The sequence below is a fragment of the Loxodonta africana genome, chromosome 21 (assembly GCF_030014295.1).
Source record: "Loxodonta africana isolate mLoxAfr1 chromosome 21, mLoxAfr1.hap2, whole genome shotgun sequence".
Taxonomy (NCBI): domain Eukaryota; kingdom Metazoa; phylum Chordata; class Mammalia; order Proboscidea; family Elephantidae; genus Loxodonta; species Loxodonta africana.
The window spans coordinates 75,119,692-75,141,180 of NC_087362.1; the positions used below are offsets into that span (position 1 = coordinate 75,119,692).

At 39.7% G+C, this 21,489-nt stretch overlaps 1 protein-coding gene across 1 annotated transcript in view; it reads right to left on the reverse strand.

The window, feature by feature from the left end:
* Positions 1-21,489, reverse strand: part of ITFG1 (integrin alpha FG-GAP repeat containing 1) — a 242,533-nt gene that overhangs the window by 101,736 nt on the left and 119,308 nt on the right. The window contains exons 9-10 of the mRNA XM_064274126.1: positions 15,992-16,086; positions 12,116-12,288 (exon numbers count right to left, since the gene is read on the reverse strand). Coding sequence (XP_064130196.1) covers positions 12,116-12,288; positions 15,992-16,086 — 268 coding nt within the window. The remainder of the gene's footprint in view (positions 1-12,115; positions 12,289-15,991; positions 16,087-21,489) is intronic.

Below are 21,489 nucleotides of genomic sequence, written 5' to 3' on the forward strand. Positions count from 1 at the left end.
AGATCCACCATGTTTCTGTGGACGTTGTTTCAGCAGAAACACTCCAGCATGGAGTGAAAGGAACCAAGAGGATGAAATGGAAAAGGCCTGGAAGGGCATGAGCGGAAATTTCAGGGTGCTGGCTTAGGGTGTGATTTCTTTTTGGAGCAATGAAACTGTTCTAAAAGTGACTGCAGTGATACACAACTCTGAATACATCAAAAGCCAGTGAAATGAAAATGTACAATTCAATGTAAAATGTATACTGAACTGTGCACTAAACGGGTGAATTTTACGGTATGTGTATTATATTTTATCAAAGCTGTTAAATAATTATACATTTTTATAAAACTAATGATGAGCTGAACAAAAATATTTCAAAGTTCCAGTAAAATATAGTGCACCAATAAGACATACCACATTTCTCCTAGACACAGATCTATGCAACTTATTTAAGCATGTCCCATATTCACACAGTAGCCTCAGAAAATAGTATTCTTTCTTCATACTTGCAAGTGTTTTAATGATCATAGATGAAAATCAATTTAAATTTCTCTGATATCTTTTTTGGTTACAATATACAATAATTTTTTTCTTAGAACAAAAACCCTCCAAACAACCCAAAAAGCCCTTCCTCTACATTCGTCAGCCACCTGTCAGATGAGTTTGTAAAGGCGCAAGTCAGCTATGTCCACTTTCACTGAGCCATCCTTACTAGGATTGTTTTCTATGTTGTTGAAGGGAGGAGGGAGACATAAATCAACGTGCCACTTTTGATACATATCTTTGAAAAAATTCATGTGCATGGCATAATCCATGAGAATAACTGTTTCTGAAGTTATAGAGCTGTTTTAGTTTCTCATCAATAAACAATATTTCAATGGAAAATTGTTAAGTTCCTAGATGAATGCCAAAAAATAGTAAGATTTTCTTGAATCACACATATATTTCACTACAATGTGGCCTCTTTAAACTTACATAGGGGAGAATTAAAACTGTTCCACAAATGTGAAATATTATCAGTTATTATGTTGCCAATCTATACAACACGTGTTATAATATTCCTTACAATTTTCTTTCATGCACCTTCTGCCTAAGATGATCTATGCCTTGCAAATGCTTTCTCCCAGGAATGCACTCCCTCACTTAACCCACAGCAAAGCTACTACTAGTTCCTTTGAGACTTGGTTTAAGTATCAGTTTCTCTCAAAAGTCTTTCCTGCCACCTGCCCCTCATTCCAGGCTACACAAGAGCACAGACCATGTCCCCTAAGGCAGTGCTTGGTAGAGGGAGAATGGAATTAACGTTCACTGCTTGCTGCCAGCTGGGTGTCCAGGGAAGCCAACTCTGATCTGGAGATTAGAGTACAGGAGATTTATTAGGGAAAACTCTCAGGATCAACCCCTGTGGGGAAGAGAAGAAAGCAGAGTAGGAGAGGGAGAATTCTAGCTATGATGCAGTCCCAACAAGGTCTCAACCTACCCCACTGGGAGCTATGAAGGTGGGTTATCTATGCTGTCCTCCATTAAAGGGGTTAAGGAGGCTGGGTCTTTCACTGACCAGGCACAGGATGCAGGCTACCCCCAGGGAAGGGAGCATATCATAGATGAGAGGGCTTCCTTCAGCAGATAATTTCCAAAGGGGGCTGAGAGCTGATACCTGTTAGACAGGTATCCCTAGTGACTAATGATGCTGAGCATCTTTTCATGTTCCTGAGAGTAACACTCCCAGCAGCTGGTCTTTGAGTCCTTAGGGGAGATCTGGGCAGCATGACATAGGATCCACTACACTGCTTATGTACAAGCTAGGTACTGAGTAATTCCTGCATTACTGTGAGGTTCATATTACTACCCCTATTGTGAGAAAACCAAGGCTGGGAAAGGAAAATACTATTCAATGTCTCACATCTAATCTGTAGTCAGCTTCCAAAATCTGTGTTCTTTCAACTATCACAGGTTTTCATACAGTTTACATTCAATGAGCATTTGTTAAGTGAATGAATTTATTCAAAATTTGATCCTTTGAGGCAAGCAATACTTGAAAGCTATTGCTGTCTCCGTACTATTTATCTAAAAGTTAAACCTCAGGGATGTAATGTGGCTTATGCAAAGCCACCTGGTTAAGAAACAGGGATACTGCAACTGAACCAAAAGTCCACTCTGATGCTGTACCAGGTAGAGCGACGCGGCCTGATAGAACCAGGTGTGGACAGAAATGCTGATGCTGTACCACGTAGAGCGACGCGGCCTGACAGAACCTGGCGTGGACAGAAATTCTGATGCTGTACCACGTAGAGCGACGCGGCCTGACAGAACCGGGCGTGGACAGAAATGCTGATGCTGTACCACGTAGAGCGACGCGGCCTGATAGAACCGGGTGTGGACAGAAATTCTGATGCTGTACCACGTAGAGCGACGCGGCCTGACAGAAACTGGCGTGGACAGAAATTCTGATGCTGTACCACGTAGAGCGACGCGGCCTGACAGAACCGGGCGTGGACAGAAATGCTGATGCTGTACCACGTAGAGCGACGCGGCCTGACAGAACCGGGCGTGGACAGAAATTCTGATGCTGTACCACGTAGAGCGACGCGGCCTGACAGAACCGGGCGTGGACAGAAATTCTGATGCTGTACCACGTAGAGCGACGCGGCCTGACAGAACCGGGCGTGGACAGAAATTCTGATGCTGTACCACGTAGAGCGACGCGGCCTGACAGAACCGGGCGTGGACAGAAATTCTGATGCTGTACCACGTAGAGCGACGCGGCCTGACAGAACCGGGCGTGGACAGAAATTCTGATGCTGTACCACGTAGAGCGACGCGGCCTGACAGAACCGGGCGTGGACAGAAATGCTGATGCTGTACCACGTAGAGCGACGCGGCCTGACAGAACCGGGCGTGGACAGAAATTCTGATGCTGTACCACGTAGAGCGACGCGGCCTGACAGAACCGGGCGTGGACAGAAATTCTGATGCTGTACCACGTAGAGCGACGCGGCCTGATAGAACCGGGCGTGGACAGAAATGCTGATGCTGTACCACGTAGAGCGACGCGGCCTGATAGAACCGGGCGTGGACAGAAATGCTGATGCTGTACCACGTAGAGCGACGCGGCCTGATAGAACCGGGCGTGGACAGAAATGCTGATGCTGTACCACGTAGAGCGACACGGCCTGATAGAACCGGGCGTGGACAGAAATGCTGATGCTGTACCACGTAGAGCGACGCGGCCTGACAGAACCGGGCGTGGACAGAAATGCTGATGCTGTACCACGTAGAGCGACGCGGCCTGATAGAACCGGGCGTGGACAGAAATGCTGATGCTGTACCACGTAGAGCGACACGGCCTGATAGAACCGGGTGTGGACAGGGCGCACTGTTTTTGATGTCAATACAGTAGGCGTAGCTATGAGTGGCTTCTGAGCACTTGAGATATGGCTAGTGCAACTGAGGAAGTGAACTTTAAAATTGTACTTAATTTTAATTAAATTCAAATACCCACATGCAACTAGTGGCTAATGTATTGGGCAGTGCAGACAGAGTTTTTCCAGAAGCATGACATCTTGCCATTGTTTATTTACTCATTTTTATTGAGATATAGTTTATGTAACATAAAATCATCATTTTAAAGTTTAAAATTCAGTGGTTTTTAGTATATTTGCTACATGTGCAACAATCACCGCCATCTAATTCCTGAACATTTCCATCTCCCCTGCAAAATCCTATAGCTGTTAGCGGTTGGTCCTGACTTCCCCCTCCTCCCATCCCTTGGTAACCACTAATTGACTTTCTGTCTGTTGTTGTTGCTAGCCGCTGAGGAGTTGATTCTGATCATGGCAACCCCACGTGTGTCAGAGTAGAACTGTGCTTCAAGGGTTTTCAAGGCTCTGACCTTTGGAAGCAGACAGTCAGGCGTCTGCCTCTAGGTAGGTTTGAAATGCCAACCTTTAGGCTAGTAGTCCAGCGTTTAACCATTTGCACAACCCAAGGACTCCTCTGTCTCTATAGACGTACTTATTCTAGACATTTCATATACATGGAATCATATAATATGTGGCCTTTGTGCCTGGCTTAGTTCACATACCATATTTTCAAGGTTCATCCATGTGGTAGCTTGCATCATTACTTCATTCCTTTTTATGACTGAATAATATTCCATTGCATGGATATTTTGTTTATCCATTCATAAACATTTGGGTTATTCCTGCTTTTGGCTCTTAAGAATAATGCTGCTAGGAACAGCTGTGTATAGGTTTTTCCGTGAACATATGTTTTCAGTTCTCTTCAGTACATACTTCAGAGCGGAATTGCTGGGTCATATGGTAATTCTTCAACTTTTTGAAGAACTGCCAAACTGTTTGTCATAGTGGCTGCATCATTTTAAGTCCCCACTAGCAATGTATGAGGGTTTCAATTTCTCCACATCCTCATCACACTTAATATTCTCCAATTTTTTTGATTACAGTCATCCTAGTGTGTGTGTGAAGTAGTATCTCCTTATGGCTTTGACTTGCATTTTCCTAGTGACTAATGATGTTGAGTATCTTTCCATACACTTACTGGCCGGTTGTGTATCTTTGTAGAAATGTCTACTCACAAGATTTTCAAGATTAAAAGTAAGGATTAACCTCTTCTGTTTGAATACATGGCCAGGGTTAATGTCTCAACTAATTCATTTCTCTTGTGCCTTAACAGTATCATACATACGTAAGAACCTCAACCATCAAAATCTCTTCTTGAAGGAAGTCTTCGTGTCTGAAGACTATGAGATACAGTCCTCCTGTGCATTTTCACTGCACTTTTCACTATTCCCTCATAGTGTTTAACCCAACATTATTTAAGAATTTGTGGTTCATTTAGACTGAAGTGTAATGGTCCTTTTCAGAGTAGGTAAACTGTTAAATGAATAAATACTCAGCATGTTAAAATGAAAAGCACAATGAACTATGGACTCAGAGGAAATTAAAAAATTATAGAATACAACTTTATGCCAATAAAATGTAGGAGTAATCATTAAAGCTTTGATTAAAAATTGATAGCAGATGACTCCTTTGGGAATTAACAGAGCCTACAAGTATTTTGAAGGAGGCCTGGTGGCGCAGTGGTTAAGCACTTGGCTGCGAACCAAAAGGCTGGTGTTTTGAGCCCAACAGCTGCTCTGTGGGAGGAAGATGGGGCAGTCTGCTTCTGTAAAGATTATGGCCTTGGAAACCCTATGTCCTATGTTTTGGCTCTCTATGAGTCGGAATTGACTTGATTGCAACGGGTTTGTCTTGTTTGTTTTTTGTTACAAGTATTTTGGAGCGCGTTGGTGGTTCAGTGGTAGAGTTCTCCCCTTCCACGTGGTAGACTTGACTTCGATTCCAGGCCAATACACCTCATGCACAGCCACCACCTATTTGTCAGTGAAAGCTTGCATGATGCCGAGTAGGAGCTTTCAGACTAAGACCGACTAGGAAGAAAAGCCTGGTGATCTACTTCCAAAAATCAGCCAGTGAAAACCCTGTGGGTCACCACGGTTCAATCTACATGGATCATCGGTATGGATCAAGGCAGCATTTTGTTCTGTTGTATGGAGTCTCTAGGAATCGGGCCCAAGTTGATGGCAGCTCACCACCACCACCTGTATTTTAGCTCTCTGTCTACAGAATATCTTTTTCCCTCATAACTAATTAGTGGGTTCTTTTTCATTTTAGCATGGAATTAAAAATTCATTATCATTAAGGCAGAAGGATAGGCAACCATATTGCAGAAAATGCAGAACCTTTAAAGATTCCAACTACTGAAGCTGGAGGTGGCTGGTGAATGAAGGTCAGCCAATACAGCAGTACAAGTTCTTCAGTGATGAGGCAGAATAAATTATCATCCAGGACTAGATTTCACAACATACTATGGCATTTTTTGGTTTTGCTGTACAATACTGGGATAATTTAGTATTCTCCTTCATTTGAGGTACAGAAGCTATTGAAACAAGCTATTATGATAAGTAGTATAAATGTAAAAGTAAATTTAAGCCTAGTAAGATACTCTACATTGTAAAAATTCATTTAAAAATCACATATTAGATATTCCTGGAGGCTTCATAATACACTGTTTAGTAGGCAATAAGGAGTTTTATTAACTCTAGCAGTAAAGTAAGTAAGAGTCTCGGAATTTCAGTATCATTTTTAATTCTGAGAAACATTTGATAAATAACCCATTCTACTCTTTCCTGTAATTTTATAAAATACCCTAAACAAAAATATCCTCTACTAATCTTCAGTAACCTGTGAATGCAGATAACTTCCCTACACAGTGTTATTATTCATTATCGAAAGATTAGTTAATGATTTAGGTCATAAGATTTAATGACGTAGGTCGTAATGTTAGAAACAGGCCACCCTTGGCAACATTTGAACAGATGGAAACACTAATATGGTATGTGACGCAGACAGCCAAGATTTATGTTGCCAATTACCAGCCAATATTCCTAGGTAGACAAGACATAAGGAGACCTGGTGGCAGAGTGATCACAGCACTTGGCTGCTAACTAAAAGGCTGGCAGTTCAAACCTACCAGCTGCTTCTCGGGAGAAAGATGTGGCAATCTGCTTCTGAGAAGATTACGACCTTGGAAACCCTATGGGGCAGTTCTCCTCTGTCCTATAGGGTCGCTATGAGTTGGAATTGACTCGATGGCAGTGGGCTAAGCTTAGACTGTACATGGAATGTTTTCTTCTTTTGCTACAAACTAAGGAGGCCTTTATATTTTTTGGCGGTTCGAATCCACCAGGCGCTCCTTGGAAACTCTATGGGGCAGTTCTACTCTGTCATATAGGGTCGCTATGAGTTGGAATCGACTTGACGGCACTGGGTTTGGTTTTGGGTTTATATTTTCACATCCATGGAAAAGACAGTGAATAAGTTTATTTTAAATAGGAATTAAGATATGCTGTTTGAGATACAAGATATAAAATTCGTAAGACGATTTGATCTAATTTAAAATGATGATGAAACTCTCTGGTATACTCTGATAATGAAAAGGAAAAACTGGGCTAGAAATGTCCGCACAGAAGCTGCCTCCCGCACAGGAAACCTCTTCTCACCTACAACATAATTTAACCTTCTCTTGGTGTGTCAGGGTCATCAATGTAAAACTGAATTATTCTGTAAACCTGCGGATGAAGATGAAGATGTAGGTTACACTGCATGAGTAATTAATTAGCTAACATTTTCAGTCTGAGTTCCCAGCACTTACATTTGTACCAGTGTCACAGATCCCAATTTGCTTCTGGTCATTTCCTAGCCTCTCAAAATGGTGGTGTGAATGTATTCTACCAACACATTCAAATATTACCTCTGGAGAAAGAAGGAGAGTTGGGAATAGGGGAAGGAACTGGAATGTATGTCCAATTGCTTCCATGAACAACTGCCTCCTTTTCCGTGAGACCAGGAGAACTGGATAGAACCCAAATACTATTACTGAACATTTTGATCCAAGATTCTATAGAAGAATCCTGATCAACAGGGGGAAAATACAGAACAGAATTTTAAATTCTCATGGACTCCAGACTTTCTGGAGTCCTGGGGCTGGATGAACCCCTAAAACTATTGCCCTGAGATAATCTTTAAAACTTAAAACAAAAATATTCCCAGAAGTCTTTTTTAAAACCAGACAATCGTTTAGCTTAATAGTAAAGAATGTCTGCGTTGAACATTATGCTCTTTTAAGAACTATCTATATCATATCAAATTGACAATAGCAACTTGAAAGATCAGATAGGAACCTTCGGGGGCAGTCAGTTTATGTTAATGGGGGTGGAACAACTCAGAAAAGGAGGGTGAGAATGGTGCACAACTGGGAGGACGTCATCAGCGTCACTGAATCGTACATGTAGAACCGGTTGAATTGGTGTGTGTTTTACTGTGTGTATTCTCTGCAACAACAACAACAGCAAAACTACCTGTGGTTTCTGAGTTACTAACACAAAGGACCCACAATCTCCTTTGACAGCCAGCGGTTTCAGTGAAGAGTCACTGCTATGGGTACACAGACAGGGGTTTGTTTTTTCCTTTCCAGGACCCAGAGAACTCGCGGATTTTATTTATTTGTCTCTACCTTGCTCCTTTTCTGTCATCAGAGTGACTCTTACTATCTACCCATGTCATCACTTCTAACCTCTGCCAAAAATCTATTACTTTTGCTTATCTACAACTTTTCTTCTGAATTTTTTTGTTACAGAGGGGAAAAAACAAAAATTTGGATTCTGAGGACCTCAGTGGGAGTCCTGACTATACCACCTTACCGTGAGGGGCGATGCATGAAACCACTTTATAAGCTACACCTAAACGTTGCTGGCATTAATTGGCAGGCAACATACTGCATCTGGCCATTCATGGATTTACTGGCCATTTAACAGATTTTGGGTGTTCTCCTGGCTGATACTCAGAATCTGCAACTTTGCACCAAAACTTTTTAAAAACGGCTACTTCTCGATTTTAGTCTCCTGTTCAAGCCTGGTAGAATGTGAAGTTTTGCTCTACGGTTTCACCCACTGACCCGTAATTTGTCAACAACAGTAAAGCTCTTGTTAAATATATTAAGACTCTGATTATGTCATATAAAGGTGACGTGGAAAAGGAAAAACAAAGTGAGGAGTCACACTCGTACACACAGCTACTCAGTACAGTTCTCACAATAAAGAAGACTACGCACTGTATGTGCTGGACACAGTGGTGTATCTCTGAGACACCTTCTAGACGACAATACCAGTGATAAACAAACATGTATCTACTCTGAGAAAATCACAATCTATTTTGTCTTTGAATTAAAAAAAAAAGACATATTAAGGTCCAGACTATAAACTTAAATATAGTTTATTCAAATCTTCCTATAGAATTTTAATTAAAAACAAAAAAACAAACCAAATCAGTTGCCATGGAGTCGCTTCTGACTTGGGGCAATCCTGTGTGCTGCAAACCCGTACTGTGCTCGGCCAGGTTTTCGTGGCCGTGGCCTCTCAGAAGCAGATGCCCAGGCCTTTCTTCTGCAGCACCACTCAGTGAGTTTGAACCACCAATTTTTGCTAATAGTTGGTCACAAACTGCTTGTGCCACCCAGGGACCTTAAAGAACCTTAATAGCAACTCTAAATTATAATTCAGATTTAATTTGTTTTAATTTTAATTAGGACATCCACGGAAAACTTAGGGTAAAATTCTTCCTAATACATGTGTAAAATAAATTTTCCAGGATAAATTTAACTTAAATTCAAACTTCAAAAAAAATTTTTTTTTGTATTAGTTTCTCTAGTAACCCTGGTTAATTAAAAAAACAAAAAACCAATGATTGGAAATTCCTAAGTGTAAGAGCTTAACTAAGTAAGTGGTGACCAAATAATCTTCATTAAAATTTATCCTTCAGAGCCTTTTTAACAGTTTTCAGTTCTATACTAAGGATTCAGGACACAAAATATCTTTTAGTTTTACTTTAAAACTAAAATTAAAAAATCCACTTCTAAAAACAGATTACATTTCTCATTGGTTTACGAGTGCACCGTTGGAATGATATCAACTTTAGTTTGCTTTCCTGTTGGAAACTGACTTGACGACAATGTTTTTTTCTTCCCTTTGTCAAAACATAAAAATTCAGAGAACCCAGGCAATGTGATGCACAGAATGTGGCAGTAAACACAGGGTAGCTGAGCAGCCGCAGGGAGAAAACCCAGCGTTCTCAGTCCGTGGTGGCAGGTATAAAGCTTGATCTCTGATCATGTTATTAAGAGTCACTTGCTGTGTCTATAAAATGTCATCAGTAGAGATTTCTTTCAAGTAACATGATTTTAAAGGCTAACATACGACAAATTAGGCCTTTAGTATAAAACACACACACACACAAAAAAAAAAAAAACCAGAAACCCAAACAAGCAGCATATTCCTCCTCAAAACAAAAAAACCACAACACAAATGGCTTCAGAATTTCTTTTCAGGAAATACAAGTTGTAGATTTGAGTTTAATTTCACCTGCGTAGTTAATCCCTACCTGATTTTCAAAACCTGTAGGAAGAAAGGCAACAGGACTCTCCGGACAGCAAGCCTTCAATTAGAAATACAAATCCTGCACTAGTCCTCAGCAATACAGCAGTCTTGAAATCAGATAAAAATTATGAACTGCTTTTTCAACAGAAGTGAATTCATGTAAGAAAGGATTATAATGCACACCATGTCTTTTTTTTCTTCTATTTTTTAAAAAAACATATTATGTTGAATTCCCCTACACACACAGCTCCCTTTGGAGTAAAGAACCATTTCTCATCTAGTGATTTAATGAACTGTCAGATGTACTGAAATCCATCCTTCAAGTCTCTTCTTTCCCAAAATGACAAAGAAACCCTGGGTTTTAAACAGTGACTTGTACGAAAGTATCAAAAGCCTATGGCTGCCCGCTATGGTGCTCACTGCTGAATTAGCCGACGATGCCATTGATTTTACTGTAAAGTTAAGGAACTTCAAGTTATTTGAAAGTTTTAAGAGAGAATTCTGATAAAGACCTTATACGACAAACATATACACTGTTTAGATGTTCTTTCAAGGATGAGTAAATCTAAGTTTAAATGAATCTAAGATGTAATTCCGTATTCTTCTGAATAGGGCAGTTAAGCACTCAGCTACTAATCAAGCTGCCAGCAGTTCAGATCCACCAGTTGCTCCTAAGGAGAAAGATGTGGCAGTCTGCTTCCACAGCCCTGGAAACCCTACGGGGCAGTTCCACTCTTCCTATGGGTTCGCTATGAGTCAGAATCGACTCTATAGGAACAGGTTTAATGCTCAGAATAAAGCAAGTTTACATTCCTTTGTTTTTATCTGCCACCATACCTTTAAAAGGAATAACAATCATTTTCATTTCAGAAGTTTGTTTTGGTTACATCAGATTTGATCCCCCACACCGGTCACGTGTGTATATAACCTCTGCATTACAGAGCACGATGACAACGTTCCTAGAAAATTCTGTAACCTTAACTCAGAGCAGTTATGATTTCAAGTCCAGGTCTTTAAAAAAAAAAAAAAATTTTTTTTTTTTTTAAAAAAAGGTTAAATACAGACTCTCCAAAATTTTCTATGAATTTTTTAAGAAAGTGCATTAATGATACAAGTTTTTCTAAAAGATCAGATTTCTAGACAACTGCTGTTTGCTGTTAAAAGCAACAAAATTTCTAATCTTCCCCCTCGCCACCCAGGGAAGCTGAGGTTTTGCTCTTTGGTTTTATCATGAGCCTGGTGGTGAATGTGGAGCTGACTCATTGCTAACTCCAGAGTCAACAAATACGTTAGTGCTCAGAAGACAAACTACTGACAGAAAAACGATGCAGGGGGAAAGAATGAATAGGGCCAAGAAATATTAACAAAATAATAAGCTATGAGAATTTAGAGAGTCATCTTATGGAATTTGCTAAGAGTCAAGATGATTCTAAGTAGACGGGTTTAGCTACTGCTACCTCTACTGAAAAAAAAAAAAGGTAGCTGCAGCATTCAAAATCACTGATGATGCAAGAAATGCACCCATACGTACGTACACAATTAATACTAACTTTTTTTGGTAAATAGTCGTGCTAAGTATCTTATTAAGTATTTCCTCGCTTCTACCACACTCACCACATCTAACCTTCATGACCACTCCATGACAAGGCACACTTTTTGCTCTCATTTTACAGGTGGGTGTTTAGGTTGTTTGCCCAAGGTTATATAGCTGGTTTGTGGCTGGATTGGGACTAGGCTGTCTGATCCTAAAGACCCAAGGTCTTAACCACCGTGGTCTTCAGTCTGCAAATGTAACTGGATCATTTGATATGTCATCTATTAAAAAAACTGACCTTTTAAAGGTCAAGTTTCAATGAACGAAAAATAAGCTTTTTACTTTAGATTAGATCTTCATTTCTGTTGTATAGAAAATGAATATGTAAAAAAGAACAGGTATTTTAAGCAGTTGGCGGAAGTTCAGGAACCATGTAAAGAAACAGGGACTGAGCCCGTACCGGACCTACTGAAACTATTTAGGTTCTATTTCATCACAAGCGCCTCTGGGGAGGTTCCAACTGCAAATCTTCCACCGTCTACACCTCCAGGGAACCCAGAGGGAAGATACTTTAATTTCCATACCTTCCAGACGTATTCCTCAGGATGGCCAGAGCATCTGGATAGCCGTCCATGTTGTAGTCTCCAATGTGAAGGGTGAGTGGAATTGATATTTCAGTTGGTCGTTGTTTGTGTACAAATGGCACGAAGCCCCAGAGGGTGCCCTTATTGCTGAAATTCTGCAGCACTGGAACCCACTATGGTTTACAGAGAAAGAGATTGACCTTTAGAGTTATTCAGGAAAAAAAATCATTTTCAAAATGAATGACATCTTCCATTAAAAAGGTCGTTTTCAACGTTAATTTCTTTTTACAGAGATAAAAGTCCCCAACACAAGCATTGTTTTTATTTAACATCTTTATCTCTGTGATTCTGTAGGGAATCTATTAGAATTTACTTTGGGGAATAGCTGACTGATTCTCTGAATAAAAAGGGAGTCTCCTTTGTAATTTATCATTAGTCATCTCTGCTTGAAATGGTACATAAGGCTTTAAAAGGTTTTCACCAAATCACAAATTCTTAGGGTTAAACTGATGTTAATGACCATCTAGGTGAATTGGCCGATTTAAAATTTGTGTTGGATGGAAATATAACATCAAATGAATATTTCAAAACACTAAAGCAAACTGTAATATCATCTAATTCTGATGCCATTTCAGGAGGACCAATTTAGAAAGAAAATTAGAACATGACAAAGTCTCCCTTGTTTGGCTGCACCTTTTACACGGGACGACGACCCTGGCTGTCATCCTCGGCACCAAGCAGCTCTGAGGCAGCTGAACACCAGGAGGCTTGACAAGCGCTGCCTGCGACAGACGGGCACATCCTGGCCCAGGAGAAGAGTCTACCACCAAAACCGTGGGAAGCTAAGTTGATAGTAAATTTCTTTATTTCCATATTGATCATAATGAAAAGAATAGAGAGACAAGGCTGATTTTGAAATGAGCTTTTGGAATACTCTCTTTGTTCCGATGGCCCCAATCTTCATTTTTTTTTAAATAAGATAATGCAACACTGAAAACCTGAAGAGTAGAAATCATGCCATCAAAACGACAGACACGCCTATAATTAGCTAAGAGTATGAATGCTGGCACACAAGCTGGAAACGTCCAAACAGCGGCAGGTACAGCTGACTGGAAACAGTGGGAGGCCAAACATGCCTACAGATGTTCTGTCTCGTGAGCAGGTGACTCGTTTACACGGCTCCAAGCCAAACTGTATTAAAAACGTCTTCTTGAAAAGGATCCAGCATACAGGGCTCCCTCAACATGTTATAGGCTATCCAAAGAAAGCATAATATGCCATGGAAAAATAACCCAATGATAAAGACATATTTACAGGAACTGAATTGTTTTAAAAATTGGTCTGCTCTCCGACTTAATGGTCTGACTGAGACTGGAGGGGCCCTGGAAGACATGGCCCCTGGGCTCTCTGTTAGCTCAAAATTAAAACCATTCCCGAAGCCAACTCTTCAGGCAAAGCTTAGATTGGACTGTAACTCATAAAATGATTGAAGAGAGTGCTTCTTAGCTCAAGTAGACACACGAGACTAAATCGGCAGCTCCTGTCCGGAGGTGAGATGAGAAAGCAGAAAGGGACAGGAGCTGGTTGAATGGACATGGGAAATCTGGGGTGGAAACGAGGAGTGTGCTGTCATATTATCTAGGGAGAAAAACTAGAGTCACGTAACACTGCGTGTATAAATTTTTGTATGAGAAACCAACTTGAGTCATAAACTTTCACTTAAAGCACAATTTAAAAAATTGGTCTGCTCCTTTTGTCAATTTTTCAGTCTTTTATAAAGCAAAAAGGTATTATTTTACATATCATCACAATGTTTTCATGTTTCATTTGACTTAGAAAAAAAATCATTGGTTTTATTTTGGAAGAAGATAGGAAATTCCACAAAATGCCATGTGATCACAGATTTCTGAAGAGGCTGACAATTTATTAATGAGGATAAACTATGTTGAGATAAAGTATTCCTGTTAAGGTAAGTGTATGAAGGACTAAAAACTAAAAAGATTTTTCACTTAATGTGACATCTATAACAATTACCAAAGAGCTGTGATGCTTATCTTCCCAGAGACAGAGGACTGTCTGTGAAGGTATTCTTCCTGTAGCCTGTCATTTACAGACAGGCTATAATTACTAGGTTTACTGCCACCTATGAGGCAGCCAAGAAGATATGTCCCCCTGGTGACATCTAGAAAATATTTAGAAATCAAGGGGGTGCCTAAATTCCAAAAGAACTGATACAGATGGAGCTTTTGGCTTCCTTACTCTTACCAAGGTAGAACAGCCTAGGGAATACAAGTCAAATTTGTAATATATAATACATACTGGGAGGCAACAAATCACCTTACAGAGAGCAATCTGGTCTTTGTCCTTGGTTCCTGAGAGATAATTTTTGGAATTTTCTGAGTATTTGAGGAGCGTTCTGTTATCTAGGCCTAAAGACTATGCCAGACGATTTGTGCTAATGAGTGGGGAGCTGGCCAAGCCTGAAAGATGGACTGGTGGCCTGGTATCAGCTGACTTTAGGGAGGAAGAGGAGCATGATTCAATCATTCATATGCAATGAGGTCTCCATCATGACTATTCAATGAAGCCAATAAGGATTCTGGACATGGAAGCTCCAGAAGCTTCCTGGTTGGTGAAAGACACATGTGGAAGGGTAGCGTGCCTTTTTGGGCACAAGGAAGCTCTGCGTTGTGAACCTTCCTGGGCTCGTTTCCTGTGTCTCTTCTTTATGCTGATCCTGACTTGTATCCTTCTGCCATAATAATTCTATAAGTATAGCGCTTTTGTGAGATGTGGGAGTCATTCCAGCAAGTTATCAAACCCAAAGGAGTAGTGGGAGCCAGCAGGTGAAAGTAAGGGAGCCCAGGGGAGGCCCCTAAGCTTCCAGCTGGCATCCTGAAGGGGTAGAGGGAAAGTCCTGAATTTGCTGTCAGCAGGTCAGAAATAAGGGTCTTGGGCGGATTCCCAAGCTTGCACCTGATGTGTCTGCCTATTTGGCAGTCTGAAGGATGGTATCCTTTTAATTTGTGAGATCTCACCTAGCTCTGAGTGGCTAGGATCAGAGGGAGAAAGCGATGCGTGGATGGCTGGTGTCAGAGAGAACTGAAAAGTGGGAAAGTGGGGTTTGATTAATCATCTCATTTTGGGGATTGGATTTATGTTGATTTTTATCTATAAATACACCAAAACACAAAATATGAATCTGACAGACCTATCTCTACTATTTTACTTTCACTGGAAATAAAAACAAAAACAAAAAAAAGCTTCTTCTCAGGGATTTATTTCAGAAAATAACTCTTAGGATATACCCTATTATCATCATATTGTGTCTCTAAATTTATTTTTTCTAGCCAGAAGAACACAATATGTCTCTTGATCATCAAGCAGTTTCAATTAGACTCAATATTTTACATTTTACAAAGAAAGTTCTTCTGTTTTTGTTTGTATATTTTTTGTTTCTTCGGTCTGCAAATTACCAAATTTTTATTTTAGTGAGTTGCTGAGGTAAAACAGAAATTCATTAAATCCGAAGGCATTTTACTGAATGAGAATCCACCACAAAGCTCAGATACAAAGTAACCGCATGTACTTTTGTACCTGAGGATTCTCAAATTCTTGAAAACTGATTTCTCATTTTTCTACTCCAAGTAGAATATGATGCTGGTTTTCAAAAGTCAGAAGACAATCTAGTTAGGTATTCTGCTAATTCAAGCATGAAAAAATACCTCAGCTTTGCACAGCATTTTAAAAAAAGTATTTCATATGAATCAAAATTAAACGCTGCTGGACACATCAAGTGCTTTCCTAGCACTTGATAAGGGCAAGGGACTGAGTACGTGCTAGCATCGTTTGGAAAAACAAAACGCGCTCATGTACCTGCTTTGTTCCAGATTTTGCTAAGTAGACAGTGCTTTTCTGGCAGTTTTCATCTTCACAGCCTGGCAGTAAATGATCTGCGTGTCCGTCTCCATCTGCCAAAAGAAACTCCAGAAGGTCACTAACAGCCACAAAATAGGTGCTCTTGTTTGGCAGATTAAACTTCCTGTTTGTTCAAAGTCAACATCAATCTGGATAAAGCTGAAGAATTTGACACAGGATTTTGTAATGAATGTGATTCAATTTTAAAAAATTACTCTGGCCCTCGCTACTTATTACCTCAACTGTGTCTTCTTTTAAACTGCACTCTTTTCTGTGGCTGAATATTCATTCAACGTGGCAAAAAGAACCCCTTTTCGGACTTGAATATTCAAATAATAAATTTTAAGAAATGTTACTTTTGATTTATTTACATAATTATCCTCGCTACTACAGGAGAAAAATAAGCATGTCATTATTACATGGCTTATATGAAATGTGAAACTTTTATCTTTATACATACTTTTGCTAAGTATCTTTTACACATCATGAACTTCAAGACTTTTTTTGTAAACACCTTGGCTTCTGAACACCATCAATAAATAGTTATTGATAGAAAAGCAAATGAAGGGAACACAGATGTCCTTTCCAGCTGACTGCTTTATAAAAAGGCTGCACAGTCTTCCACAAACACCTCTAGAGGTGATGTTCCCCAGGACCTGGGTCAGCTCCTCTAGCACCCCCTCCTGTCTGCTGCTTCCACACCCCTCCCACCCCATCTAATGGGGTTTACAGGCTTTGATGTCCTAGAGCTAAATCTCTTCACAGGGATATTCACAATGGAGCAGTCACCTAGGTTTTAAACTTGGGGCCTGGCTGCGTTGCTCTAATCTTTGATTTACTTGCTATAATTTAATGTGTATATATTTATATATTCATATATTTAACTTGTGCCCAAGGTAGCACCTACACTTGAGAAGGAGAGATATGGATGAACAATAAAGAACTATTCTTCCCTGCATCGATTTACATACTAAGAGAGAGGTATAATTACAATAAACCTATCAAATCTCTAATGACTTATTCAAGAGGGGAAAAAAAAAAGACGTCTAGGCTGAGTGGGAGGAAAAATCCAGCCAGTGGAAGCTGACCTCAGCAAAGAAAAGCAAAAGTAGTGAGAAATCAATTTCTTTCAGTTAATTACTTGTAATTCCCATGATTAATACCACTTGTGATAATAAACCCTTACTTGGAGAAGAACAGTATTAAATCACAGAGTTGGATTAACAATGGCAAGTATAGAGAGCATCTCTGATTTGACAGCATATGGATGTGGAATACTGAGAATTAGAGAAATTGAGAGACAGAGGATGCAATCATAGGCAGGAAGACTTGGAAGGAGAAGGCTCCCATAACAAAAAGAATAAACATTTACCATGGTTTAAAAAAAGAAAAAAAATCTAGTGAAGTAAGAAAGTACTAAATAAAAATATATGATCTATCAACTGTCCATGGTATCATCGACCTCATTAAAGGCCAAACCAGGCTATTGTAAATTAACGGAGAGCCAGGTAGAAGAACATTGCTAAGTCCCTGCCCTTTGTTTCTACCTATTGGCAAAATACTCAGATTAGAATATGCTTTACACTTTTCTTTTCCCTTAGTTTTCCTTTCTTCCAAGTAGTTTCATATTTCCCATCCAGTATTTCAACCATGACTTCACTGGTATTTTTATGAAATCTTCTCGTAAATAACCATAGAATAAACATACATTATAACATGATAAACATGTGTTTTAGTATGAATCATCAGCAATATTTTGTAGGTTATGTTCACAGAAATCTAGCACTCAATCAGAGAAGGTAATGTGCTCCCTGTTGCTGACTCTAAGTGCTGGTCTTTGATTTTTAGGGGATGTGACAGCCAAGCTTTCTGAGTCCAACTTCATGTGTTTTTTCTGCATTTTCTTTTTTTAACTTTTAATTTGGAAATAATTTCAAACATAAAGAAGTTGCAGTAATAAAAACAGTACAAGAAACACCTGAGTGCCTTTTACCCAGGTTTGCCTACTATTAACCCCATTTGTTTTATCATTTGTGCTCCCTCTCTAAAACCATTTTTTTGTTTTGTTTTTGAAGCATGTATGTAATATATACCATTTGGCCCTTTACCCCTAAATATTTCAGTGTGTACTTTCTAAGAACAGGGACAGTCTCTTGCATAACTACAGTAATCAACAAAACTTCACGCTGATATACTTTATCTAATACACGTCCATATTCCAATTTTGACAGGTGATGCGATAATGTTCTTCAAAGCATTTTTTCCCCTTCAGTAAAGGATCCAGTCCAAGGATAGGGATTGCATTTAGTTATTTATCTTTAATCCAGAATATCTGTTATTTGTCTTTTATAAGCTTCATTTCTTTTTACCTCAGACTATAGGAATCTTTTACTTTTTAATAAGTTATGCTTGGGGAAAAAAGCAGCTTTCAGAAAAATAGGTTTCACATGGGAAAAATCAGAGGCACCAGGACAGGATTTAGAATTGGTTTAGGCAATTTCTCTTAGAAACAATGTGACAACGTCATGCTGGTAGAGAAGTTGGTTTGTGAACCTGGCACACAGTCCTTGAAGATTCAGTCCCAGGAATTTTTAACTTTGACTGCCTTCTGCTGAGGACTTCAGAACAGGACATATTTCAAGTTTTCCTGAGTGCTAAAATGTCTTCACGAAGGCTCAACAGAAACTGTTAACAGAAGGAAGGGCGTTTTGATTAACTGAGAAACTGCCGTGGGGAAGCTGGCCTTTTGAGTGGCTGATCACCAGGGACCAAAGAGCAAACGGAAGGCACGCTCACTTCCACTTGATGTGAACCTGGGACAAATTTCAAATGAAACTCTTCTCTAAAACATGTAAGTAATGTTACTGAAATAGATTTAACCATTCAAAACTGATTTTCAGAAACTTTCTAATTTTAAAACTAAGAGGACACTCATGCATTCACACCCTCTAGAATGGCTATTATCTGAAAAAAGGGCACCAACAAGTGTTGGGGAGGATTTGGAGGAGGTAGGATCCTGGGCACTGCTGGTGGGAGTGTAAAATGGTGCAGCTGCTGTGGAAAACCGTTTGGCGGTAGGTCAAAAAGCTAAACATAGGATTACCATACAGCACAGCAGTTCCACTCCTAGGTATATACCCAAGAGATGTGAAAGCAGGAACCCAAACAGATACACGTACACCAATGTTCACTGCAGCATTACTCACAACAGCCAATGGATGGAAACAAGCCAGGTGTCCAACAACAGATGAATGGATAAACAACAAGCAGTATATGCATATAATGGAATATCATTCAGCCATAAAGAGAAATGAAGTCCTGATACAGGCTACAGCATGGATGAACCTTGAAATAAGTGAGACACTAAAGGACAGACATTGTATGACCGCACTAGCATGCGATATCTAGAATAGGCAAACGTGCAGAGACCAGAGTTTACTGGTGGTTACCAGAGGTGGGTGCGGATCTTCCAAATGTGGACACATTTCACTGCACATTTTCAAAAATTCACATTGATTAATATCAACAGCAATCTCATGATAAAAGTATTTAAGCACTGAGAAGCTGTCAAGCTCGTGGTGGCAGATAAAAGTTTTCCAAAATTCCAATTTTCACTTGAAAGCTCAAATTCTGTGACTGGCACTGACGAAGAGCATTCCAAAGCTGAAACCCTTGGCGCGACTGAGACTCTGTGCTGGGGTCTGAGCCCAGTCTCTTCCTGTCCTAAGTGACTCCATCTTAACAGTTCTTCGTCACAGAATGCATCCTATCATTTTTGCAAAGCCTTCCTCTATACCCTGACCTACCCATACGCACTTTTGCTGCGGAGGAAGCATTTGTACCTAGAAATGTCTGACGTTAAAAAAAATTAATCCAAGCCCTATGCAGGTGTTAGACACAAGTGTGAAAATGTGACCTAACTACTACGCCAGCTCTCAAAAACAGCCCCCTTCGCCCTTCCTCGAAAAATATTTTTTTTTTTTTAGCCTGTTCCTGACTCCTTAGGAAGCCTTGTAATTTTTTTTATAACCTTGTTCAGCCTAAACCCAAGGAGGGGCCTAACCCTCCTTAAAACTTATAATTAGAACAAACTAATGTTACAAAGTTATAGCTTTTCTGTATCAAAAACTTTTGTCCCTCCTTAAACATTAGATAAATCATCCTAGAATTTTTCGTTTTATATTTCAACAGAGTCTTCCATCTTAATGCTAAAGTAACTCAATATAGCATAGAATACAGATGTCTAGATGTCAGAAAACATGTGTTTTAGTGGTCAGCCAGAATCCTGTCACTGAGAGCCATCCTTGCAAAAGATGTCAACACCTGCCAGGATGGTCAACCAAGGTCTCGCCACCTACAGCTTTGTATATGTTAACCAATGAAAATTGTTCTAGCTGTAATCTGCTGCGTGCAGTTTCTTCTTCCTAAATCTTTGTATTACTGCCTGGACACACTGTTGGGCTTCTCCAGGCACTGTGTCTCCCCGTTTTGCAGCACCCTTTCTTTGCCATAATAAAACTCTGTTTTTAAACCTAAAAAGATGCATTGTGTTTCCACTACAAAAGCACCGAATCCAGTTAGTTGTTTTTTTTGAAGTGACATTGTTACTTTGTTCATTTTTGAGAATGCTGAAGTCAGATCACCTTAGTTTGTCAATTGTTCCTTCAAGTAAAAATAGTGTTAACTTAAAAAAAAAAAGGCTAGTTCAACTTGTAACTCAAACACTTGGGAGAGTGCTTTTCATCAAGATAATCATCACACCTGGTGCAACAGAAGTGTTTTAGGCACACTTTCTATTAAACCACATAGAATATTAAAAAGATACATACTCAAGGGTTAAGATTCCAAACAACTCTTTTCTGCTGCTTCATGAAACACATTACGTGAAACTGACCGTTTTTAAAAATTATCTCCTTCCTCCTTCCCTTCTTCACTTTAGCACTATGAGTGCACACAGGTGAGCATACAGTGGCTGCTCGTCAAGTCTGCTGTCACTGCCTTGATATGAGCTAGACTGCACGCAGCTCTGCCCACCAGAGACCATCAGTACAAATGTCAACACTGCAGCAAAGGTAGGTAACGCCGTAGTATTTATTACGAACATAGTGTTGACTTTGTGGATCCCTTGAAAGAATCATGGGACCCCAGAAGTTCATGGACCATACTGTGAGAATCATTGCCAGAGAGGCTGGACCAACAGCTGGATTATCAAATGTTTTGATTTTTGACAATCTGATAGGTGAAAATCATATCACATTGTAGTTTTAATTTTTTTATGAATGATGTTGGTCTTTTTCTTACCTATTTCTAAGAGCTCTTTCTACATTAAGAAGATTATTACTTTGTCTGTGATTTATTAATATTTTCTTTCATGGCTTCTAGCTCCTCCTTATAAAGGTCTTTCCACTCCATGTTATAACCCCCCAACCCCGTTTCTTCTAGTACTTTTAGGGTAT